At 44.0% G+C, this 27442-nt stretch overlaps 1 protein-coding gene across 1 annotated transcript in view; it reads left to right on the top strand.

The window, feature by feature from the left end:
* The first annotated feature begins 5383 nt into the window (after positions 1-5383).
* Positions 5384-27442, top strand: part of LOC147462390 (putative xyloglucan galactosyltransferase GT13) — a 41670-nt gene continuing 19611 nt past the window's right edge. The window contains exon 1 of the mRNA XM_086483788.1: positions 5384-6437. Coding sequence (XP_086339914.1) covers positions 5460-6437 — 978 coding nt within the window. The 5' untranslated portion in view covers positions 5384-5459. The remainder of the gene's footprint in view (positions 6438-27442) is intronic.

Genomic DNA, 27442 nt, shown 5'->3' with positions numbered 1-27442 from the left:
AATACTCTAGAGCTTGCTTGCTTCGCTGATCGTCAATGCATCCCACAACTAGTGCATTCCAAGAGTCAACATTCCTATTAGGAAGCTGAAAACGGCCTGAAGCTTTCACATCAATTGAAAATATTCTAGAGCTCGCTCGCTTCCCTCATGTTCGGCACATCTCGCAACTAGTGCCTTCCAAGAGTCAACACTCCGGATAGGAAGCTGAAAACAGCACAAGGCTTTCTCGCCCTACTCTTGCGGTGTATATCCCATGACCAGTGTATTCCAAGCGATGCCATTCCCATCAGTCAATGCACCTGACAGGCAATATCTCGATCATCAAGAACATGCCCGGGTCGTATTGGCATTTTTGCATAAAAAAGCACTTTGGGAGACTTCGTCCATTGGGAAATCCTCGCTTTTCATGAAAGCGTAGGTGATTGCATCCGGAGACATGTCGTCACTTTGCATCTATTGAAAACAGCGAGTGTCATAAACTGCTGATGTGTCAAAGCCCTGAAGAATGGAGCCAACTTGCACATGCCAACCGAGGGGCCTAAACCCTAAGAAGAACAAGTAACAGAGGAAGAAGTCCTACCAACTTATGGGGACCCTGTTCGATGGGGCCCCAACAACATAAAGGAATTAAAATAAAGCAGAACCCACCCACCCACACACACACAGAAAAGATGATGATGTGGCAGCTATACGGACTCTCCGGATTTTGCGATGACAGTGCTGACGTGGCAGATTTCCGCAAAACATGCTGACATGACAGTTGTACGGATTTCCATAATTTACAATGGTAGCTTTTTGGCATTGCTTTTGGACCAAAAGATTTTGAGTTTGAAGGCTTTTCATGTAAACTCTTTTCATAGGCCAAGGGCCTTTAAATATGTGCTAAGGGCTCCTTCTCTGGCATGCTTCCTGGAGAAGGTGCAGAGTCTGGAGTACCGGCTTGTACTTTGATGATGCAATATAAAGAAATACAAAAAGGGGCACCAAGGTTTGGGGCCAATACTCTCTAGGGTGGAATTCCACCACTCTGTGTTGAGTGTTCTCTCTCTCTCTCTCTCTCTCTCTCTCTCTCTCTCTCTCTCTCTCTCTCTCTCTCTCTCTCTCTCTCTCTCTCGGTTCAGTTGTTATTGAAGCGCTAAAAGTCTGTTCAGTCTGTTCTTTTCTATTGGCACGTGGGTGCCCGTATTGTGATAGTGAGGGGGGCTTTTGTCCATCTTAGCATCCTCCAAATTGCCACATGCCTTCAAGATGCAAGCAGAGGTGATTGCATCTATAGAGATGCGCTTGCAGAACACCATGGAGAAGTCATCACTTTTTTGAAATGCAGCACATTTGACAAGAATATCGACAAAGATTGTGCTAAGCATGAAATGTTTTTTCATCAGACTTTGGCCAACAATAATAGGCTGATTCTATGTGCTCGTATCAACCTGTTGTGTAGAGCAACATGTCTTCAAGATGCATGCGTAGGTGATTGCATCCGGAGAGGCATCCTCGCTTCGCATCTACCAAAAACAAACTAGAGCTTTTCCCTGTTGGGGGAATACTACAATCAGTGCATTCTAAGAGTCTACACTCCGCATAGCTTGCTTTGCATGTGTTCAAAACAGCCCAGGGCTTTTGCCCATCTTTGCATCTTTAAAATTGCAACATGCCTTCAAGATGCAAGCATAGGTGATTGCATATGGAGAGACGTGCTCATTTCATATACAAAGATGTGATCATTGCGCATCAACTGAAAATACTCCAGAGCTTGCTAGCTTCCCTGATGTTCGATGCATCCCGCAACCAGTGCATTCCACGAGTCAATACTCTTGATAGGAAGCAGAAAATAGCCTAAAGCTTTCGCATCAGCTAGAAATATTCTAGAGCTTGCTTGCTTCCCTGATGTTCGGCAAAAGAAGGCCTATTTGAATATGCTGATGAGGCAAACAGTGACATTGTCGACCTTATACTGCTGGAATGAATAGGGAAGAGCTTGGCCTATAGACTCTACGCTACTAAAGAATGCTCTCGCCATGTCGACGAGGTAGGCTTTTCTTCATGGCTCTTTGCTTTCATGTGAGCAGGTATAAGGTGCCAGTACAACAGCTAGCTGGGCGTTGCCACTTCCAACACCATAGATGGGTGTTGCCACTCCCAACACCATAGATCAGAGGATGAGTCGAAGGGAGTAGGGTCCGCGTTTGATGGTTCCATTAAATCTTTGCGCAAGCAAGTACCTTTAACTTTTGGCTCCATTGCTTTCTCTTATATGACTTCATATGTGAGTACAAGATGCTAATTAACCTCCTAATAAGTTGCTTAAGCGTAGGGTAAATGCGAGCTATTTTGGAGCACAAAAGAAAAGCATCGAAAGAGAAGGGTAATTTGTAGACCCACATCCAACAATGCTTGTTACCTCCTAAAAGGTTTCTTAAGCGTAGCGTAAGTGCGAGCTATTTTGGAGCACAGAAGAAAAGCATGGAAAGAGAAGGGGAATCTGTAGACCCACATCCAGCAATGCTTGTAACTTCTTGCAAAACTAGCTAGAAAGAAGTCGCAGCCTCCTGTAGCAGTCACTCTTGTGAGTATGTGTGTGCGGAAATTATAACGTGCTGCGATGAGTTTTGGTGATTCGACTACAGATCAGACCAACTGATCATCGATTGAAATTTGATATCTTTTGCTTTAGTAGCACTAGTAGAACATACCTCTACCATGGGTTGATCGCACGAAATATCTTAGCTTTGGGAGTGCTCATTACATTGGCAAGAATTCGAAGTACTCTCCATCTTGATGATCTGTGAAATATTACCAGGGTTTGAAAGATCTTCGATACTCCTTTTCGGTTTTGTCCGGCTTGCTGCTACACGGTCATATTACGCGGAAAAGAACTGGTGTGAATCTTGAGAATTAGTGGGACTTGCTGTATATCATTTCCATGAACATTGAAGGTTGGCAGAGGGCACAGGATCTGCATGAGCTATACATGGAGAGGTATAATGCTGGTCATAACTAGTAGCGCCTGTAAAAATGAGCTGAGTAAGGTAGTTGAAGTTGGACATACTGTTCAACTAGCCACCGGGTCTTGTTTCACACAATGTTGCTATGATTGCTACGCGGGGAAGGCGCAGAGGATTCACTGCAAAAGAAGGTCGATTCCAATATGCCGATGAGGCAAACAGTGACATTATCAACCTTCTACCGTTGGAATGAATAGGGAGGAGCTTGGCCTACAGACTCTATGCTACTGAAGAATGCTCTCTCTCTCTCTCTCTCTCTCTCTCTCTCTCTCTCTCTCTCTCTCTCTCAAACAGTGGCTAGAGACAAACCTGTAGACAAAGCTCCGAGCTGCTTCTGAAAACCTGCGAACCGCTTGTGGAGAAGATCGAATTGCTGTTGAGAGCCTTCTCTCTCTCTCTCTCTCTCTCTCTCTCTCTCTCAAATAGTGGCCAGAGACAAACCTGCAGACAAAGCTCCGAGCTGCTTCTGGAAACCTACGAACTGCTCGTGGAGAAGATCAAATTGCTGTTGAGAGTTGGTAGTTGGTAGCTTTCGACGGCGTAGTTCTTTTTAGAGCTTTTCATCGCACTATTTTTTTTTATAAAAGAGCATCCACGTGGGTTAGTAAGAGGCCAGGAATTTGAAATTGCTTCCTACGCTAACGAAGTAATAAATGCATACTCTTCCGGCCAACAATGCCATCACATTAGACCTTCACAATGCAAAGCACTTTTGGATTTTGCACCACTTGTTTGTAGTGATGGGCTTCATCACTGATCTTCTGCATCGCCTCCTCCTACAAAGTGGCCTTTCCAAAAATCTCTCGTGAGAGTACAATGGAACATAATTTCACAGATTTCCTAAGCATAATATTATGCATGTACCAATAGCGAAATTTCTTCTAGATTTACAATTTTTGATAAATCAAAACTAGAAGACAGCTTTGCAGTTTGCCCTTTGAGTAGGCTGACAATGCCAGCCATCCTCCGGACGCCTTATTTTTGGCCTGCCCAAAGGGCAAAGGCTATAGAGATCACTTCTCTTTTTACTGACTAAAATAGGAAAAAGGTTGAGTTGTATTTATAAGCATTTTTTGACATGTCAAAAATGTTGATTGGTTGAAATAAAATAGTGGGTACTCATTGAAATGAATTGTGTAAATCTAATGATCTGCATGTCTTGAGTTTTGAAATATGAAATGAACTCTCATATATCAAAGAAAAGATTTTGGGTTGCCCATTGGAAGCATGAAACGTTGACAGCCTTACATGTTAAATGATAAAGCCTTAGAGGCTCCACAAATCTCAAGAGTCACCTTTTCATTTTGAAATTTGTGTTACCCACCTTTTCATTTTGAGAATTTGGTTTACCCCTTGAAACTTGAGGTAATAGACTAAAGTTGTCATTTTTGTTAGTTAAAACTTTATGGAAGGAATTTATCATTTGGGGCTTTAACCTTTAAAGATTTTTTATTTTTATTTTTAAAGATTTTAAAGCTAAGTTAGAACTTAAAGATGTAGAACTTTTAAAGTAAGGTCTACGATGATCCAATGAGGACCTAGAGTTTTTTTTTATTGGAAGGTAAAACTTTGAATTAAAGAAAGTGAAAATGTTACATGGATCCATAAGTAGGGGGAGGGTCACCCCGAGACGCTAGAGTTTTAAGATTTAGAACTTTAAAGCTTTTAAAGTGGGATTTACAACTTACGGATCTACAATTTTAAATTTGTAAAAAGGGTTCTAGAGCTTAAAAATGTAGACTTTTTAAAGTGGGATGTAGAGCATAGGGATCTAAAGCTTAGGGTGTAGAGCTTAAGGGTGCTTTTTTAATTCAATTCTATGTGCACGCTTATGTTTTTTTTTTAAAAGCTTAGAGATGTAGTGATTTTAAAGTGGGATCTACCCTCAGATCAAAGCCTAAAATTGATGCCTACTTTTTTTGTCAAGGGCAATTTTGCCTATCAAAACAATTTCAAAATTGCCTTTCATTTTTTGTATTTATATCTTTAAGTTAACGTTATATATGACCAATTATATAAGTTGATTGCATTACACAAAGCATATGAAAGGAGGTTTGAAAAATTGGATGTCAAAAACAAATTTTTATTGAAAGAGGCTATTTTGCCTATCAAAACAATTTCAAAATTGCCTGGTATTTTTTGTATTTATATTTTTAAGTTAACGTTATATATGATCAATTATATAAGTTGATTGCATTACACAAAGCATATGAAAAGAGGCTTGAAAAATTGGACGTCAAAAACAAATTTTTATCATGCCTGGCAGGCCTTGTGATTTTATCACTTGTTAAACTCCAGCGTGACAGCAGCACGGCTGGCCAGCTTCAAAGAGAGCGAAGGACGCCCGCGCAAGGGCCTGAGTCCGGGTGTCCTGGGGCGCGCGTACACGCGCACGCACGTACATGAGAGCTGGTAGAGCGTAAACACTGAACAGTTTATAGCGCTGTTGTCACCATGGCGAGCAACTCCTACAAGAAGCTGGATATGGTGCATGCCAACCGTTCCCCATTGAAGTTTCCAGCTTCTTCTTCAGGCTGCTGCAAGCTGGCACGCGTATTGCCGTGTCTTTTCTGCCTTCTACTCTTCTTAACCGCTCTCTGCTTCCTGCAAGCTACGCATACCAGCCATCTCCAAGAGCTCTCTTGGGTGGCCTACTCGAACCTAGCAGAATTCATACAAGACAATGTGCTACAGACCCTCAGAGATGGAGATGCAGGGGGGCATGAAACCCGTGACATGTGTACAGGAAGGTATGTGTATATGTATGATGTGCTTGCTCAATTCAATGCTGATCTTGCCGAGGAGTGCATCGTAACTGGCAGAGGCCGGTGTCGAGAGAGCTGGGGATGCATCTATTGCGGAGGCCTGGAAAATGGAGGTAGAGGGCTTCAAGTACCGAGCCACACAGAAGCAGAGAATTCAACAATACTCAATAAAAATGGGTATAGCTACAATTATTCCATAAAGTTGCGGCCAGCAGAGGCATGGTATAGGACCCATCAATTCTCTTTGGAGGTGCTCTTCCATGCCAAGATGAAGAAGTATGCATGCCTTACAACAGACATGGCCAGGGCAGATGCATTCTATGTGCCTTACTATGCAGGCCAAGATGCAGCGCTGTCGTTGCGATGTGATGTCCTAGAGGTTCGGGATCATCGTCTGAACCTCTTCCTAGGGTGGCTGAGGAGGCAGGAGACTTGGCAGCGTACGAGGGGCCACAAACATTTCATGGTGTTGGGTAGGCAGCCTGTGGACCTGAATCGGCCGATCAAGACAAGAATGTGGGGGTTGCCCGTCACCTCCCAGCCTGAGCTGGCCAATCTCACCTTCTTGTGGAAGGGAAAGGTCTTTTCAACCTTCATCCATGAAATTGGTGTTCCTTACCCCACTTCTTTCCACCCCTCCTCTGATTCCCACCTTAAAGTTTGGCAGGTACTATAAGTTTTCCCCCCCGTTTCTGTTTGTGTGTGTGTGTGAGAGATATCGAGGTCTTTTTACATCTACTAGAGGCCTTAGTCAGTCTATGAGACAAATCAAATATACATGTGTGTGTCCTCTATCTATCGAGAAAGGACAAAAGTACAGAGTAACAAAATTTGGTCCTGTGGTGGGGAAGAGGGGGTGATCCATGGGAGGCTAGGATGCAAGATACATGGTATATGAGGGGGGGGGGGATCTCTATCTCTAGGGGTGTATGGGTGCATATCTATATATTGCTGAGGGAAGTACAATCAGGAAGTGCATCATAGATTTGGTACTTGGGTGGATGTAGGCGTAAGGGCTACGCGTATGATTGTGGTTGGTTTGCAAGCATGTCAGAAAATCTCTCCTGGCCGCCTGGTGGTGTGAGTGAGAGTGAAAGTATCCAGCCGTGCATCCAGCATGCAATGCAGTGGTTGGCCAGCGTGGGACAACAAAAATGCCAAGAAGCATGAAGCGGGGGCGGGGGGGGGGGGGGGGGGGGTGTGAAACAATTAGTTCAAAAGTGCGATAGTTTTAACTGACTATGTTTTGCAGGGCAAAAGATGCCGTGTACTGCACTTTTTGGCTAGCTGATCGTCTTCCTTAGCACTAATCACCACAGACATGAGGTGGGATAAAGGACTTGTCTCAAACGTCGGTGGCGACACCGATTGAGAGGATGTCAATGCCAGCTGGATGCTCAAGACCTCAAAGAGTGGTTGATCTGAGGCCTGATTTTCAACCTCGCTACAGTGACTTGCATCGCTTACAAATTGGGAACTATCTCTTAGAGCAATACCTTTCCTCTGCAGACACTTGTATTGTCCTTCAGAGGACATCGTAGTAGACATCTTCATTGTCGGCCTCATATCTTTAGCTTCTGGCAATTTGTTTAACATCATGTGCTAAATGGGGAGGTGTTAAACACTCTTGTTGCTTCACCTTGGTCTAGGGCACACTAGTATGACTAGTGCTCTCTCTCTCTCTCTCTCTCTCTCTCTCTCTCTCTCTCTCTCTCTCTCTCTCGACGTTAAAATACTCTTCTGCTTGCTTCTTTGGGCCGCACCGAAAGCGACACAAAGTGATCTGTGGCGGCTTCAATGCTCCAACTGTGTCTATGGTCGTGGGTCCACCTTCATGAAGAATCTCCGTGGGGGAAAATTCCTGAAACCATGTCCAACACAAAACCATAAACATACCCATTCCATGTAGAGTAACTGAAAAAATACTATTCTTCCTAAATGACGGTGCATGCAATGCAGATGAACAAAGTGATGGAGTGCCAAACACGCAAAAAGTGGGATCGAAACTTGACTTGTCGACCTAAACCTATAAATTGCGGCAAATCACAACGAAAATGCCGATGCTTGATGGACAATCTTGCTTGCGCTCTTTCTGAGATTGTGTCATGCCAAGGAAGAAACATGTAAAAGCGATTGACAAAACAGACAACCGGAAAACAATGTGAACTCCTTGAATGCAAACTTTTTTTTTTTCGAGAGTGAGCTGCATATATCCGTGCTCATTCGTGAGTGAGTCATGTGCATTGTACAATACAGCATGCCCGTGAAAAGGGAACACATAAAGACAAGAAACCGTCACGAATGAAAAACTCAAACAATGCGTGCTGAATAATCATGCAAACACATAATACTTCCTGAGTGATTTCTTTGGACCTCGACTCGAGAGCCCATATCGGTCCTTCGTAACTGATCGTATCTGCAATGAGATTAGCTTCACTAGAAAAATCATCAATCAAACCATCATCCTTACGAACAATCACATCTCTATCATGCAAAAAATGCATGTCGTGCTTTGAAGAAGAAAAGACTGAGAGAGTCTCCTTCTCCTGTTTCTTTTCAAGCTTCACCTGCACATTAGAAATAAGAGGTAAAGAATGAATAACTTCCTCACCTTGAATGATAATGGGAGAGTCACTTTTGGCATTTAGAGTGAGAGTATTATTTGCCCAATCAATGAGAGGGTTATGCTCCTGAAACGATCTAATGCCCAAAATCGTAACACATCCTGAAAGAGGAGACACTAGTTTTCTACGGAAGGAAGCTTGCTGAACAGTGCATAACACATCAAGGCACTCCTGTGTAATGAGAGAGTCCATACCGGGAGCAAAGCCCGACACCTCTAGAGATTTCTTGTTTGTCTAACCTCCAAGTGGGCTCTTTCTACAAGAGAGGCACTAATCACATCATGCATACTGCCTGAATCAAACAAGATCACCATGCGTTGACCATTCACATGACCATAACACTTCATGAGAGTCTCAGCAACTAGAGGATCGTGAGAAACTTGGGACACACTAGTATTCTCATTTATGGCATTAATAGAGGATGTGGGTTCTTAAGGTTCATTGCATTCATTCTTAGGACACGTCTTTTTTATATGACCCTTGACGTGACATTGATAACATCGACCTTCCTTAGAATAAATGACTTGTTCTTTTGGCGTTATGTATCCTCCTATAATTCCTTGTGCAGCTTTTTCATCTGGGATGAGCTTAGGTTTAGTAGGTGTGTTAGCTTTACCCTTAGATTCATTTTGAGAGTTCTTTTCCGAAGGATTAGAGGAAGATTGGCTAGAAGAGTTACCATTCTTACCGTTCTGTGGGTTCTGAAGAGTCTGAGAGGTACTGTGAGAAGACTTGTTCTTCTTAGGCTTTCCTTTGTTGTGCTTCATCTCCTGTGAGAGAGCGCTACCGCCTTGTTGAGATCCACGGGGTTGAGTACTTTGACATCAAACTTGATATACTCGTCCAATCCAAAAAGGAATGCCTCTTTGCGCTCCTCATCCGATTTGCGTAATTGGGTGCCGAGTTGCAAAACACGATTAGAGAAAGACATAACTGGCATACCATTTTGCTTGAGACTACGCTAATCGTCTTTCAACTGTGCTAGGTATTGAGGTGGCATAAACCGTGCCTTGAGCTTGTCTTGGAAGTCGGCCCAATTGAAAGAAAGGGGCACGTCTTCTTCGGTCTTCTCTAAGTGTGCGGCCAACTGTGCCTCTTTCCATGCGTGATACTGTAACAAACTGCTGACGTGTCAAAGCCTAAAGAATGGAGCCAACTTACAGATGGTGTGGCTGCCCAAGAGCAGAAACCCTAACCCTAATTTTTGCCAAAAACCCTAATTGCTGAAACCCTAATTTTGGAAATCCTAACCCTAAAACCTGAAAACCCTAATTCTAGAAACCCTAAGAAGACCAAGCAACAGAAGAAGAAGTCCTACCAACTTATGGGGACCCCGTCCGATGGGGCCCCAAGTGACATAAAGGCATTAAAATTAAAGCAGAACACACTCAAAAGACTTTGCACATCAAAATATGATGATGTGGCACGTGTACGGACGTCCCGGAATTCGCGGCAGATTTTTAGGGAAATCTCGAAATTTTAGGAAAGTGATTTTTTCAGGTCAGCTTTTCATATTTGATGCTTTTAGGCTTTGGGCCTTTAAATATGAGCCTTGGGGGTCCTCTCTGGCACTCTTCAGCGCGAGATTGCAGAGGAGGTGCTCCCGGACCGTTGTACTTTGTGAATCGGCAGTAATATAAAGAAATACCGAAAGGGGCGCCAAGGTTTGGGGCCAATACTCTCTGGGGTGGAATTCCGCCACTCTGTGTCGCGTGTCGTCTCTCTCTCTTTCAATTCAGTTGTTATTAAAGTGCTAAAAGTCTGTTCTTTTCTATTGGCACGTGGTGCCCGCCTTGTGACAGTGGTATCAAAGCATCAGGCGTGTGCTTTTCTGAAAGCATATCGATCCTACAAAAAAAGAGCAGACAAAGCTATTGTTTGAGGGATCTTCGCCCTCGAATCCGGACTTATTAGCCACTCCCACCCTTACTTCATCGCGCATCGGATGCGCTTCCGTCTTCACCGCTCATGTCCTACAGGGCATAAGCCAATTAAGATCACTTACAAGAGAAGGATCCATATTTGTTTCAAGTCACTGTTTTTCTCAGAAGCAGTGCCATGCAGATGTTGATGTCTACAGCTACCAAGCCGCACACTTCCAAGGACTTGGCAAACTTTCAAGAAAATTTTTGCTCGAAGTTATATGGTTTCTGACATATTCCTTTGGAGTGCAACTTCTGGCAGAGTGGGGAATCCTGAAATGCTTGCCATGGAAACCCTAGCAGATTATAACTTGAAATTTCTCGACATCTCTCAGTAGATGTCTCTTCACGAGCAGATGACTTTGGAGGTTTAGTGCGATTGCTATCTTGGGACTACCATCGCCGCCAAAGCAACACTGCTTGTCCAAGAGCTGACGGACCATGCTGTGCTCGGCTACGACCTCATGGAAGGAACCTAACCCTAATTTTTGGTGCAAGTTTCAAGATGGAAAGTCAGTCGACTTTTCGAGCTCGACTGATGTCGAGATTGCTTTTTAAGTTTGAGTTCTGTTTGATCTTGTTTGGTGATCCTGTTTGGAATTTGTTTGAAATGGATGGTATCTGTTTTGAACCTGTTTTGGTGCCGATTTGAATTGTTTGACTCTGGTTTGATACTGGTTTCAATGATTGGTGATTTTACTCCCGGGTGGAGAAGTGAGAAATGATGTTTGAGAATGCTTGTTCATACTCATGGCCCGGACCCTTGTGGTTATTTACGGGGGGAGTATTGAATGATTGAAAACTGCTGTTTTTTTTACACATGGCCCGGACCCTTGTGGTTATTTATGGGGGGAGTATTGTTGTCATCACTCATGGCCCGGACCCTTGTGGTTATTTACGGGGGGAGTACTGCTGTTGTTATTCATGGCCCGGACCTGGATGGTTATGCGGGAGGAGTATTAAGAAGTCTGAGCAGTGGTTACTCTCAACACCTCCAAATGACGCAGGCTGCGGTCTGGGGGGCGTTTGGTTGTAAAAGGCCTCTATATCTCATGGCCCGGACCTTTTTAGGTTATTTGCAGGAGGAGTGATGAGGGAGTCGTTGAACAGCTCATGGCCCGGACCTGGATGGTTATTTGCGGGGGGAGTGTTCATCGGCGGCTTTGTGTTTCTATGTCTTGTAACATGCATATGTGAGCATTTATGTTGCATTGTGATGTGCCAACCACTGAATATTCCTAATTGGATGAGATTGCCTGGGTATGTAATTTTAGTGCATCAAGACATCCGTGGAAGATCATTACAGTTTGGGTGTGATGGCTAATTTTACTACGCCGGAATATCAAGAGTTCCGATCTGGAAAAAGGAGAAGCTAACTCCTTGATCAAAACAACCGAAAGGAGAAGCTAACCCTTGATCAAAAGAGCAGAAAGGAGAAGCTAACTCCTTAATAAAAAGAGCAAATTGATTGTGTCTCGGAACAACCCTCGGAAATTTTTGAGCTAACTTGAGTTGTTTTGCAGATACGCTGTAATCACGGACAATTACTCTCTTTCAAGAAGGGGAGATGTAACAAACTGCTGACGTGTCAAAGCCTAAAGAATGGAGCCAACTTACAGATGGCGTGGCTGCCCGAGAGCAGAAACCCTAACCCTAATTTCTGCCAAAAACCCTAATTGCTGAAACCCTAATTTTGGAAATTCTAACCTAAAACCTGAAAACCCTAATTCTAGAAACCCTAAGAAGAACAAGCAACAGAAGATGTCCTACCAACTTATGGGGACCCCGTCTGATGGGGCCCCAAGTGACATAAAGGCATTAAAAATAAAGCAAAACACACTCAAAAGAGTTTGCACATCAAAATATGATGATGTGGCACCTGTACGGACGTCTAGGAATTCGCTGCTGATTTTTAGGGAAATCCGGAAATTTTAGAAAAGTGATTTTTTGGGGTCAGCTTTTCATATTTGATGCTTCTAGGCTTTTGGGCCTTTAAATATGAGCCTTGGGGGTGCTCTCTGGCACTCTTCAGCGTGAGATTGCAGAGGAGGTGCTCTCGGACTGTTGTACTTTGTGAATCGGCAGTAATATAAAGAAATACCGAAAGGGGCGCCAAGGTTTGGGGCCAATACTCTTTGGGGCGGAATTCCGCCACTCCGTGTCGCGTGTCGTTTCTCTCTTTCAATTCAGTTGTTATTGAAGTGCTAAAAGTCTGTTAAGTCTGTTCTTTTCTATTGGCACGTGGTGCCCGCCTTGTGACAGATACCAATTAATGGCATCACCGCAAGATACATGGCTGCCGTCAAAACTTTGCTATTTCCTGTCTTCTTAGTTGTCGCAAAGTAAGCATTAAATTGATGCAACCAAGAATGAATTAACATTAGTATCCATCTTACCGTCATACTTATTGAACGTCAACTTCTCAGTGACTGGATTGTTGGAGTCCGCATCTCTACTTGTGCTACGTGATGAACTGCCCACTTCTTTGACCAGCTCGGACTTCGAGATGAGTACTTGTAGGATCCAAGGCCACTCGCCTTTCTTCGGCCGCTATGCGTTGAGCTTCGCGTGCTTGCTCACGCTCAAGCTCCATAGCCGCGTTTCTTTCTTTGGTCGCCAAGTGCGCTTGACCATGCTCGCGATCCAAGGCGGCGTGTTGCGCCCCTCGTTGTGGCATCATGTCCATCATCGACTTGACCAAAGCCTCCATAGGATTTGGTGTAACCCGTGGCGTAGACGGGGAAGGGGGAGGGTCAGAAAAAGATCCTCCTGGTGGGGAAAATTCTTCGTTCCCACCTCCACTCTTATCACCTTCACGCAAAGTATCCATTCCGCTTCGGGTGATGACTATACACTGAGATCTTGGGTACTTCAGTTCTTGAGGAACTTAGGGTCTTGAGGTTCTAAGTTCTTGAGGGTCTTGAGGTCTTGAGGTTCTTGAGTTCTGTAGCTTGCAATCGGTGTTTGAGAAGGCTTTTCTCTTACCCGAGCTCGACTCTTTTCGGGGGTGCACCCCTTGGCGGCCTTGCGCTCACACCAAAGTTGCTTTTTCCCACCTCACGTCGAGTGGCCGGCCACTAAGTGTACGGTCCGCTCTCAATGAGTAAAAAGAGGAATTAGGGGAGGCTAGACAAGCTCTTCTTTCTTGGGTTACTTGTCACTCTTAAAAAACATGATTAGGAATCGACACGTCCAAGTGGACTTGGGTTACGTGCGACCGCAACATGCAAAAAATTTCTTGTGGTTCTTTCCTTGAGTGATACAAAACACTGCCAAAGCTCTGGTACCAATGTAAGGTGCAACGGAAGTGAATGTTGATATTGCTTAAGATGAGTGCTCCAAATTGTGCTCAAGGGTTCCTTTTACTGACACAAACTGCTGACGTGTCAAAGCCCTGAAGAATGGAGCCAACTTACAGATGCCGGTCGAGGGGCCTAAACCCTAAGAAGAACAAGTAACAGAAGAAGAAGTCCTATCAACTTATGGGGACCCCGTCCGATGGGGCCCCAAGTGACATAAAGGATTAAAATAAAGCAGGACCCACACACACACATCCGGTAATTGCGTTGACAGTGTTGACGTGGTAGTTGTACGAGTTCCGTGATTTACGATGGCAGCTTTTTGGCATTGCTTTTGGACCAGAAGCTTTTGAGTTTGAAGGCTTTTCATGTAAACTGCTTTTCATAGGCCAAGGGCCTTTAAATATGTGCTAAGGGCTCATTCTCTGGCATGCTTCCTGGAGAAGGTGCAGAGTCTAGAGTACCGGCTTGTACTGAGTTGATGCAATATAAAGAAATACCGAAAGGGGTGCCAAGGTTTGGGGCCGATACTCTCTGGGGTGGAATTCCGCCACTCCGTGTCGTGTGTGCTCTCTCTATTTCATTTTCAGTTGTTATTCGAAGTGCTTAAAGTTGTTCAGTCTGTTCTTTTCTATTGGCACGTGGTGCCCGTCTTGTGACACTGGCGTTAGAGCATCAGGCATGTGCTTTTTTGAAAGCACACCGGTCCTACCAAAGAGCATACAGAGCAAACCAACGCTTCCAAAAGTCTATTGGAATTTTATTTGAAGTATCTTCGTGTCCCGACCCCGGACTTATTAGCCACTTCCACTCTTACTTCATCGCGCATCGGGGGCGCTCCCATCTTCACCGCTCATGTCTTACAGGGCATAAACCAAAAGAGATCACTTGCAAGAGAAGGATCCAAGATTTGTTTCGAGTCAGTGTTTTTTCTCATAGGCAGTGCCATGTAGATGTTGATGTCTATAGCTACCAAGACGCACTCTTCAAGGACTTGGCAAGCTTTCAAGAAAGTTTTTGCCCGAAGTTATATGGTTTTTGACATCTTCCTTCGTAGTGCAACTTCTGGTAGAGTGGGGTATCCTGAAATGCTTGCCATGGAAACCCTAGCAGATTATAACTTGAAATTTCTTGACATCTCAGTAGATGTCTCTTCACGAGCTGATGACCTTGGAGGTTCGGTGTGATTGCTATGTCTTGGGACTACCATCGCTGCCAGAGGAACACTGTCTCTGTCCGAGCTGATGAACCATGCTGTGGTTGTCTACGATCTTCTGGAAGGAACCTAACCCTAAATTTTGATGCAGGTTTGACGATGGAAAGTCAATCGACTTTTCAAGCTCGACTGATGTCGAAATTGCTTTTTAAGTTTGAGTTCTGTTTGAACTTGTTTGGTGATCTTGTTTTGAATTTGTTTGAAATAGATGGTATCTGTTTTGAACCTGTCTTGGTGCCGATTTGAAATGTTTGACTCTGGTTTTAATACTAATTTCATTGATTGGTGATTTTACTCTCGGGTGGAGTGAGAAGTGATGTTTGAGAATGCTTGTTCATACTCATGGCCCGGACCCTTGTGGGTATTTACGAGGGGAGTATTGAATGATTGAAAAGTGTTGTTTTTACTCATGGCCCGGACCCTTGTGGTTATTTACGGGGGGAGTATTGTTGTTGTTACTCATGGCCCGGACTTGGATGGTTATTTGCGGGGGGAGTTTTAAGAAGTCTGAGCAGTGGTTACTCTTAGCACCTCCAAACGACGCAGGCTGCGGTTTGGAAGGCGTTTGGTTGTAAAAGGCCTCTATATCTCATGGCCCGGACCTTTTTAGTTTAGGTTATTTGCGAGAAGAGTGATGAGGGAGTCGTTGAATATCTCCGGCCGGACCTTGTTAGGTTATGCGGGAGGAGTGTTCATCGGCGACTTTATGTTTCTATGTCTTGTAACATGCATATGTGAGCATTTGTGTTGCATTGTGATGTGCCAACCACTGAATATTTCGAATTGGATGAGATTTCTTGGGTATGTAGTTTTAGTGCATCAAGACACCCGTGGGAGATCAGTGTGGTCTAGGTGTGATGGCTAATTTTACTACGCTGGAATATCAAGAGTTCTGATCTGGACGAAAGGAGAAGCCAACTCCTTGATCAAAAGAGTTGAAAGAAGAAGCTAACTCCTTAACAAAAAGAGCAAACTGATTCCCTCGAAATGACTCTCAGAAATTTTTGAGCTAACTTGAGTTGTTTTGCAGATATGTTGTAATCGCGGATGATTACTCTCTTTCAAGAAGGGGAGATGTGAAAAACTGCTGACGTGTCAAAGCCCTGAAGAGTGGAGCCAACTTACAGATGCCGGCCGAGGGGCCTAAACCCTAAGAAGAACAAGTAACAGAAGAAGAAGTCCTACCAACTTATGGGGACCCCGTCCGATGGGGCCCCCAAGTGACATAAAGGATTAAAATAAAGTAGGACCCACACACACACAAATCCGGAAATTGCACTGACAGTGCTGACGTGGTAGTTGTACGGAATTTCGTGATTTACGCTGACAGCTTTTTGGCTTTGCTTTTGGACCAGAAGCTTTTGAGTTTGAAGGCTTTTCATGTAAACTGCTTTTCTTAGGCCAAGGGCCTATAAATATGTGCTAAGGGCTCATTCTCTGGCATGCTTCGTGGAGAAGGTGCAGAGTCTGGAGTACCGTCTTGTACTGGGTTGATGCAATATAAAGAAAGACCGAAAGGGGCGCCAAGGTTTGGGGCCAATACTCTCTGTGGTGGAATTCCGCCACTCCGTGTTGTCGCGTGTGCTCTCTCTCTTTCAGTTTCATTTGTTATTCGAAGCGCTTAAAGTTGTTCAGTCTGTTCTTTTCTATTGGCACGTGGTGCCCGTCTTGTGACAGGTAAATTACGGAAGGTAGAGCCTTCCGTTCCTTTAGTGAGAGAGTGCAATGATTACAAACCAAGCGAATGCTATTGTGAATGAAGGTGATGAGACTGTGTGTGTGTGTGTGTGTGAGAGAGAGAGAGAGAGAGAGAGAGAGAGAAAGAGAGAGAAGAATACGACACCAGACGGTTCTCAAACCCTCCTCCAAGGCCCCCCCTCTCTATGGCGAGAGAGGTCTATGCTATAGATTGCACAAATTTGGTACAATGGTCTAAATGCAATGGACTTACCGACGATGTCGACGGCAATGATGACAATGACGAGACCAGGCTGAAAACTGAACACGATAGGGCTGAAATGCTGAAGTCTGCAAATTGTTGACTTTTTGCTGATCTCTGACACCGTATCGGCGATGATGCGACGACTCGATGACGATGCGCTGAAAACGCAGATGCTGAAAATTGAAAACAGCGGGCTGAAATTGTAAATGCTGGCTGACTCGACGGTACGGCAAGGATTTGCTGCGGGTAGGTGAGATCTGCGAGGCTAAGGGCTGGATCTGTTGTGGCTAAGTGCTGAAAATGAAAACGTTGATGTGTTGGGCTGATCTGGCGTCGGAATCTGCAAAAGCTAGGCTAGACCTGTAAACTGAAAACACCAGGCTGATCTGTAGCAAAAACGCTAGAGGATCTACATCCAAAACGCATCTACTGCTTTTGACTGAAAACGATAGGACCTTCTGCCGGTTTTGTTGAGGAGAGAACATTGCAAGTTTCTAGAACTTCTTCTGTCTCTTCTGCTAAAAAGTGCTAGCGCTAGGTTTCTTTTATAGTGCCTTAGCAATTTGCCCTACTCACGTCCCCAAAGAGTTGGTCTAACGGTAAGGCTTTGGCCTCTCAACCTACGGGTTGTGGGTTCAAATCCCCTGTTGGGTCACACTCTAGAGGGACACCTTGTGCTCACCCTGGTGTTCACGTTGCAAGGGCTCTTGCCCTTGGACACTCGAGTGCATCCTCCTCCTGGGGTGGGTCACACGAGGAGGAGGTTCCTAGCTGGTTGCTACGAGTTCTCTCCGTCGTTCCCAGCATGTGGTGCATCAATTAGGTGGCCATGGTGATGCCTACGCGTGGCTCTTGCCCGATGGTACGCGACCCTTGCCCGACCATGTAACATGGCTAATATTTGGAAGGGATAAGCACCTCCCCCTGTGGGCCCTCTGGTGTGTCGAAAAAAAATGTTTGCCCTACTCACTTTTCCAACAAAAAAATGTGTATTTTGGGAAAAAGGGTTCTATGCTCTGTAAAATGCTCATGATGGGTACTGAATGTCATGCTGATGATCATGTTGTGTGCAACCAGAGGATATGCAACCAATTTAAGTGCCTGGACATGCACGACCTGCTCACAGGCTCACAAAGGTGTCAGAACACTTCCTAAGCTGATCCGAACCGTAGACCTGAGATAGCTTGTCCACATGTACATAGGGCTAGATATACACGTGACATCCCCTCCTTTCAAAGTGAGGTATTGGTAGTGAGCTGCATGGCTTCCTTGTAGTCTGCCAACAACTGTCACGTGACACATCCAACCCTATGTGTCCGTGGACAAGCTACAGCATGACCAGGGTTCAGTTAAGTCAAGTCAGTCTAGAATAGGAAGTGATTTGGCACTTTTGTGAGTCTGTTCACAGTCCGTGCATATCCAGACACTTAGATTAGATGCATATCCTCTGGTTGCACACAAAGATCATCAGCATTACCATCAGAATCCATCAGTAGCAGTTGAAAGCGCGATGCCGAAGGTACCGGTAGGTGCGCGTCGCAATGTAGTGCAGGATTGGGGCAAGAAGCAGGAGACGGAGTGTAGCAGAGTCCTAGGAAGCGCTAGGGATCGAAGCAAGGAGAGAGAGAGGGCTCACGTTTTTGGGGAAAACTCAATAATTGAGTTTTGGGTTTTTCCACTTTTATTATAAGTGACTTAAAAAAGATATGAACCTGGACAAAGTATAAAAATGTACAAAAAGAGGTTATTAGGCTTTTAACCCAACAACCTCCCACTTAAAGGCATAAATGACGCCTTTAAGTTAAGTAACTCCCATCAGCTGTATGCAATGCTCATGTTGAGCTTTAGCAAGACTCTTGGTGAGAACATCTATAGGGTTATCCTGTGTATGGATCTTAGTCAAGGTGACTAGACCATGCTCCAATAACTGTCGTATGAAGTGGTACCGCACATCTATGTGTTTGGTACGCGCATGAAACATGGCATTTTTGGCTAAATAGACAGCACTCTGGCTATCACAACCCAACACGGGTCTATGAGCAGGCATGTCAAGTTCTTTTGCAAGTCTGCCCAACCAAATGGCCTCTTTTGAAGCCTCGGTGGTTGAAATATATTCAGCCTCAGTAGTACTCAATGCCACAATTTTTTGTAACCTAGAATACAAAGAGACTGCACCACCAGCAATGGCAAATACATATCCACTGGTAGATTTCCTGGTATCCATGTCACCTGCCATGTCTGCATCACAATATCCCTGCAAATTTAAGTCACTTTTGCCATAACAGATACACCTTGATTGTGTACCTTTCAAATATCTCAGAATGCATTTGACAGCTTCCCAATGTGCTTTGCCAGGATTCGACATGTATCGACTAACAACTCCCACTGCATAAGCAATGTCAGGACAAGTGGCAACCATAGCATACACAAGAGAACCACAAGCTGATGCATAAGGGATTCCCTTCATTGCTTTCAATGCCATCTCATCTTTTGGGCAATCTACTTTGCTAAGCTTAGTGTATGGAGGTAAAGAGACTTAGTATCAGCCATATTAAATCTGTCAAGTACTTTTGCAATGTACCTTTCTTGAGATAAAAACAGCAATTTCAGCTTTTTATCTCTTTTAATATGCATGTCCAAAATATGCTCTACATCACCCAAATCCTTCATAGTAAATGCTGAATTTAGCTTACGTTTCAGAGCATCAAGACTAGTCTTATGTTTCCCGGCAAGCAGCATGTCATCAACATAGAGAACAAGTATGATGGGACTACCATCTTCATTCCTTTTCGCATACAAACAATGATCTGCATGGCTGCGTTTAAAGCCTTGAGACAGCATAAAAGTGTCAAACTTCTTATACCACTGTCGTGATGATTGTCTCAAACCATACAGAGCCCTTTTCAGTTTGCATACAAGTTCCTCGCGTGTAGGAACTACAAAACCTTCAGGTTGTTTCATGTATATGTCCTCTTCAATGTCACCATGCAAAAACGCTGTCTTTACATCCATTTGATTCAATTCCAAATCAAGTACTGCAACGAGAGCAAAAATGACACGTAAAGTTGTAAGCTTTACAACAAGAGAAAAGATTTCTTGAAAATCAATTCCTTCTTTCTGTGCATATCCTTTTGCAACCAATCTTGCCTTGGTACTTGGGTTTTTCATCCACTATCTTAATTTTGTATACCCATTTGTTAGGAAGAGCCTTTCTCCCTTTAGGCAATGGCACAAGATCCCAAGTATCATTTGCATACAAGGATTTCATTTCCTCTTGCACCGCAACTTATTGCTTGACTCACATGATTTGGCCTCTTTATATGTAAGAGGTTCACCCTCATCTGTCAACATTACATGATCCAAAGAGGGGTTAAATCTCTGCGGTTGCCTTCTCAAACGAGTTGACTTGCGTACCCAATGATCTACATTCTCAGGCAACGGTTCTACATCATAAGGCAACTCATTTTCAGCTCTATCATGCTGCTGAAAATTATTTTCAGCCAATTCAGGTGGCTGTCCATCCTCATTAGGAGCATCAAAATCATGTCCTACCTCTTCTGGCTCAAGGTTAACTGGCTGATTATCAATTTCAGCTTGCGGTAATGCATCATGAGGCTCTTTTTCAACATCAATGGGTGGCACGGAAGGCTGAAATTTGACTGTTTTCTTGCCAGCATCAGATTTTGTAGCATTCTTAAGCAATTTTGCCTCATTGAACACTACATCTCGACTGCGTATTACCTTTCTAAATTGTGGTAACCACACTCTATAGCCCATTTCACCTTCTTCCTCATAACTTAGGAAGACTCCTTTAATGGACTTCATATCAAGCTTTGTTCTCAAGTCATTGCGTACATGAACAAAAGCTTCGCCGCCAAATACTCTCAAATGATCATAAGAGGCAGGTTTGCCATACCAAACCTCCTCTGGAATGTCATTTTTCAGCGTACTATTAGGAGAGCGATTGCAAATATGAACTGCAATTTTCAATGCCTTCTCTCAAAACTCTTGGGAAAGATTAGCGGTGGACAATATACAACGTGTAAGGATTCTAGGTGCTAATCCTTAATTAAGTACTTAAACTTATGATTAAGACTTAAGAAATTGAAACCGAACTTAGAACAAGACTTAGAAGACTCTGTGTTTGATTGATTGACTTATTGAAAATTGAGTACAATAGGCTCCTTATATAGGAGACGAAGAGACACAAATGAAAAGACACGTCTCTTGGTGAAGAGACATGACTTTAGACATAAAGACATCCTTTCGGCGAAGAGCTGCAACCATTGGGCGAAGAGTCGCACCTGTAGAGCGAAGGGATGTGACCAGTTGTCGAAGGAGTGTGGCTTTTGGCGAAGAGACACGTCTTTTGGGCGAAGGGGTGTGACCATCCAAGCGCAGGGGTCTTGCTTGGCATGGCACTTCGCGTATCTGCAACTAGGAAGAGAAGTAATACTGCAACATTAGTCACAATCGTGACATTCCCTCCCTCTTTAAATAAAACCCAGGGTAGTTGAAGAAAACTCCGAGAGAAGGAAATGTATTGTTGTAGTGCTTCCGCATCCAAAGCTCTTTCTGTTAAGTCCCACGTCATGGCACTGTTGTTGGCCATGACTATTTTGCCAAACGAAAACTGATCATATCTGCAACTTGATAAGTGCCTTTGTCAAAGTCTTTTGTAACTTTGAGCTTTGTCCAATAAAAGATTGAGTCTGTATCTGCTTCGAGTGAAATTATTGGTAAACTGACTTGAGTTTTCTTTTGAGTAAAGAACACTGGTTGGAAATCTGTAAGGTATTCCATTGGTTTGTCTGGAACCGTAAAATCCTTTTGAAGGGATGTCGTAGACTGAGACATATTAGTGTTTGAAGGTATATCCATTTGTAAAGGTTTATCTGTGGAACAAATTATGTCCAAAGATTCAATTGCAGCGACTGAAGTCGTGCTGCAAGAGTCTGCATCTGCTTTATCCTTTGCACTGCTTAAGGCAAGGACTGGAGTCTTCAAGTTTGAAGAATTATCATTCACCATAGCATCTGGTATCTGTTTAGAGACAAAGACTATATTCTGCAAGGGCGGTGACGAGGCGAATTTTCCTGCCTGAATCACGGCCAAAGAAGGGTTTATATGCTTGTCCGTTGTCACACAAGAATCAAAATCTTCTGAATCTTCAGCTTTCTTAGCGGGTATTAAGGCTTCCAATTGAGAAGGGGGAGGTCGAGGGAGCTGTTGCCTCTTAGACCTCTGAAGGATCCTCTTGCACAAGAAAAGGATCAATAAATCTGGAACTGTACCACCATCAGATAAGAAAGACTTAAATGTAGGGCATGGCTCGCGAGGGGGAACTTGTCCAGCGTCTCAGTATTCACGACCGAGTACTCGACTAGGGTCGGATATATGTGCCACTAAGTAAGCCCATCTTGTTATTGCTGATGATTTGTTGGAAGCTTCATATTGCTGCTTTTGTTGCTGATGATTCTGATAAGATGTTGGTTGCTTAGTACTGTAAATTTTCCAAGAATATTCATGCTGAGACTTTTGTTGCTCGCACGAAGGTACTTTGTGTCTAGTTGTCTTTGAGAAACCATGCTTTGGGTGAGAAAATTTCGGTTCCGAAGGCTTATGTTTGAGTGGTTCTTGTTGGTCAACCACCACTGAAGTGTTGGAAGAAGATGCCTGTATTGCCTGTATTGTCTGAGAAGCTGTTGGGTGACTCCGAGAAGAATTTTGCATCTGCATCTTATCCAAGCGATTGTGAAGTGATGCGAGGCTTGATGAAATTGCTGCCATCCCCTTTTTGAGACCTGCTATCAGATCTTCGGGTACAGGTGTATGTGACGTAGAGGCAAAATCTGGCTCCATCGCCTATTATGCAGCATCAGCTACTGGGAAAGAGGAGTGTGGAGAACCACGCGGAAACATCGGGAACAAGTCCGAGCGAACAATTGTTTCTTGTTGGGCTTCGCTTTTCTGTAAACCGGGTACCAAGGTAAAGGCAAAGACATTCTGGTGACCATGGGCGGTCAATCACCAGTGACTTTGGGGCTGTCGATTGTGCTGAACCCACGCTGAAGGGGCCGCTAGGGGCTGGTCCGTTGCTAGGTTGAATCCTGGAGAGTTCTTATGCTGGAAAGATGTTGGTGGCTGATTCTACGCTGGCTGTTTCGCTGGTGGCCTATTCTTTGAATGTTTGGTACCAATGGGTGCCCACCTAAACTTTTTGGGCGGTCGGCCAATTCCCTTAAAATTTTAATGGGTGTTCACTTACAAAACTACTCAAGCACTAGCTGATTTTAATAAAACGCTACGCTGCTGTTGAGAATTGCGTGGAGTTTTGAAGAGATGCCAGCGTGGCTGTTTGCTGTGGGCAGCGCAAGGCACTTGAAGGGGTGCGATCACCAGCAACGGGATACTGTGCCACAAGGGGACCACGCGAGGAGGTGCAAGCATTGATGAAGAGCCATGCTGCACCAAGGGGCACACATTGGCCAAGTTGTCCAGCGCTGGTGGGCTTTTTAATATATAACGCCGGTGGGTTTTAATGTAGTGCGTTGCTGGTTTTAATACATCGCGCGCTGCTGAGGTTTTACGTATAATAAAGGGCAGCAAAAAGGCATGCCAACGAAAGGGTATCACGAACCAGCATGCCAACAGCAAGGCTGCGATTTCAGCCCATAAAGGGGTGCACAAAGGGGCACGTCTCCTTGGGGAAAGGGTGCGAGCATGGGCAAAGGTGTGTCTGCCTGTCGGGTCCGTGCCCTTTCACATGATTGGTGGGAGTGTGGGTTTAAGAGGTATCACCCGAGGGAAGGGACACTCGAAGAGTCACTAGCAGACATTCACCGGGTACGCCATAGAGACATATATGTGTTTGGTCTTTTATATATAGAACTGGAGTGCTAAAATTCAAGTTACCTCATATGGTCGTAGTACCATCTTTCTTCTGCTTCCATGTAACTTCGGGAAGGGTAGAGTGTAGCGTCAAGGGTGAGAGGCTCACAACTGTAGGGTCCCGGGAAAAAAATTTGCTCTGATACCACTGTAAGGATTCTAGGTGCTAATCCTTAATTAAGTACTTAAACTCATGATTAAGACTTAAGAAATTGAAACCGAACTTAGAACAAGACTTAGAAGACTCTGTGTTTGATTGATTGACTTATTGAAAACTGAGTACAATAGGCTCCTTATATAGGAGACGAAGAGGCACAAATGAAAAGACACGTCTCTTGGTGAAGAGACATGACTTTAGACATAAAGACATCCTTTCGGCGAAGAGCTGCAACCATTGGGCGAAGAGTCGCACCCGTAGAGCGAAGGGATGTGACCAGTTGTCGAAGGAGTGTGGCTTTTGGCGAAGAGACACGTCTTTTGGGCGAAGGGGTGTGACCATCCAAGCGCAGGGGTCCTGCTTGGCATGGCACTTCGCGTATTTGCAACTAGGAAGAGAAGTAATAGTGCAACATTTGTCACAATCGTGACACAACGCACTCTCTCGCATAAAGTACGATTATATCTCTCAGCCACACCATTAGAAGAAGGATTATAAGGGGCTGTCAACTCCCTTTTAATCCCATTTTCATCACAAAAACGTTGAAATTCAGCAGATACATACTCTACTCCATTATCAGATCTGAGACATTTAAGCTTAGTACTCTTTTGCGTAGTGACAAAAGCATAAAAACATTAAAAGTCTCACTCTTACTTTTCAATAAATGCACCCATCCTTTCCTAGTACAGTCATCAATGAATGTAACAAAATACAATGCACCACCAAAAGACTTAACAGGCAGAGTGCATGCATCGGAGTGAATAAGATCAAGAGGATTAGCTTTGCGAAAGACACCAGAGTAATAAGAAGATTTCTTTTGCTTTCCATAAAGACAATCGTTACAAAAATCCAAGTTTTTGCCTTTTACATCAACCCTCTTCAGAGAGGAAAGCACATCAATACCCTTTTGGCTCATATGGCCAAGTCTCTTATGCCACAATTTCGTGTGTGAAGCAACTTCAGCAACAACAAGAAACTTGCCAGGCAAAGCGTTGCATCAAAGATAGTACAAAGTACCTCTTTTAGACCCTTTTGCAACAAGCATAGAGCCCTTAAGCAACTTTCATGAACCCCAACAAAGATGGTAGTATAACCATGTGTATCTAACTGGCCAACAGATAGCAAACTTTTCTCAATGCCTGGTATAAACCTGAGATCATTCAACACAAGCTCTTGACCATTGTTAAGAGCCAAACGCATCGTACCCATTCCCTCAATATTGCAAACAAAATTATCACCAAGGTACACCTTGCCATAATTGCCGACAGCATATGTAGCAAAACACTCCAAAGATGGAGTCACATGGAATGAAGTACGAGAATCCACTATTCATGACAGGGATAGGCCATCATTAGCACTAAGCAATACATCAATGACATCTTTCTTCGAGATGAGCATGTCTTCTTCATTAGCTATCACCAAATCTGAGGGGCATGAAGCTGCAACCAAGATTTCCTCAACGTCTGACAACTCCTCAATGACCACACTAGAGGATACATTTGCATTCTCGGCATCCCTGGAGGAATCACCTGCTGATTTTTCCCCTTTCTTCTCATCTTTCTTCTTCTTATCTTGCTTTTCCTTCCTCCTTTTCTGCTCTTTCTTGAATACCTGCAATCGGGTTTCTTGTGACCCTTTCTGCCACATTGATAACAAGTGACATCCTTATCCTTTGTCTTGCTCTTACTTCTATTTTGAGTCCTGTTGCCGGCATCACACTTTTGATTTCTACCTCTTGGATTGTAGGCAGAACTGCCACCTTCCCCACTAGACTTCTGTCTAATCTCTTCATTGAGAATAGACCCTCTCACACCGTCATACGTGAGGGTGGGACTGTTGCTCAAGGAGATAACCAAGGTTTCCCAAGTATCTGGCAATGTCATAAGCAAGAAAATAGCTTTCAGCTTATCATCGAATTGCTGAAGCCCATTGTCCTGCAACTGACTCAACACACCTGTAAAAGCACTCAAATGCTCAGAAGCTGATTTCGAGTCATCAAGTTGCATATTCACCAACTTTCGCATCAAATGCACCTTGTTCATAGGCGTGGTGTTTTCATAATTGGACTTTAGCTTTTGCAATATTGCATAAGCAGAGTCAAAACGCTTGATGTCCGTCAAAATGTCATCATTGATAGCCATTTTGATGTAGGCCATAGCTTTCTTATTCAACCTGGCCCACTCTTCGTAAGAGAAACCTGGCAGCTTATTCTCTTTTAATGCATCTTCACAATCTTTTAAGAAAAGGATACCTTGGATGTGTTCTTGCCAGAGGTCGAAGCCTTGACCATCGAACCGTTTGATTTTTATCAAACTTTTAGTGTCAGATGCAGAGAGGAAGAAGCCATTTTAATTCAACCACAAGTGTGTATACAAGAGAGATGCAATAGGCTGCAAATTTCAGCAAATAGGAGCAACCACAAGACTTTGCATACGATAGACCACAATTTCTTTACATGAAACTGTCCAAATCTGAAATTTCAGCTGAAAAGTGCAATTTCAAGCACCTGTACTCAGCTTTTCACTCAATTTGTCGCGACAAACATCAATACATGTGATCCTACAACTTTGGTACACTTGTGTATTGCTGTTTTGACCTAAAAACAGTCTGTTTTGGATTGTTTTGGCAGTTTTGGTAACCTTTTCAACTCTGGAAGCAAGGGGCTTCGCGATGGAAGCGAAATTGATCGCGGGAGAGCAATTTTAACTCGCTGTCCAGCAGATTGCGTAGGGCTGTTTTGAAACCCTAGGGCTCTGATACTAGTTGAAAGCGTGAAGCAGAAGGTACCTGTAGGTGCGTGTCGCGATGTAATGCAGGATTGGGGCAAGAAGGAGGAGGCGGAGTGCAACAGAGAGGAAGCGCTAGGGATCGAAGCAGGGAGAGAGAGAGGGCTCATGTTTTTGGGGAAAACTCAATAATTGAGTTTTGGGTTTTCCCACTTTTATTATAAGTGACTTAAAAAAAATGTGTCTAGGTATATTGAACCTGGACAAAGTATAAAAATGTACAAAAAGGGGTTATTTAGGCCTTTAACCCAACAACAGTTTCCAGTGTATAGAACCTATTTTCTTTATTTTTGACATTTTCACTTGTTATTTTTAAGTGACTTTTGTTGGAAACTAGAGGGTAAATTTCATAAGTTTGTATATAAGCAAGCCTAGCGCTAGCACTTTCTGGCAGAAGAGGCAGCAAGAGCACCTTGCTCAATATGCAACTTCTTAGCAAGACCCCCCAGCAAGGCCTAGCGTTTTTGCAACACAGCATCAACACTGGCGTTTTTGCACAGCAGATCAGCCCTGACAACCACAATAGACAGCAGATCTACTAGCGTTAGTAGATTCTACAGCGTTAGCAGATTTCCACTGCAGCAGAAGATTTTCAGCCCTAGCGTTTTTGCATCTGCAAGACACTTCAGTGTTTTTGCAGATCTTCGCGACGGAATCAGCCCTAGACTCAGCTTTTTCAGTTTTCAGCAATTAGTACCCGCAGTAGAACCCCCGAACCTCGCAGATCTCACCTTCCCGCAGCAGATCCTTGCCACACGGTCAAATCCCCCAAAGTTTGTAGATTCAGCCCGGAAAACGCAGATTTCAGCATCTGCGTTTTCAGCGCGTCGTCGTC

Source organism: Adiantum capillus-veneris, chromosome 2 (assembly GCF_014529385.1).
Source record: "Adiantum capillus-veneris isolate H3 chromosome 2, ASM1452938v2, whole genome shotgun sequence".
Lineage (NCBI taxonomy): Eukaryota > Viridiplantae > Streptophyta > Polypodiopsida > Polypodiales > Pteridaceae > Adiantum > Adiantum capillus-veneris.
This window is presented reverse-complemented; position numbering and strand designations above follow the sequence as displayed.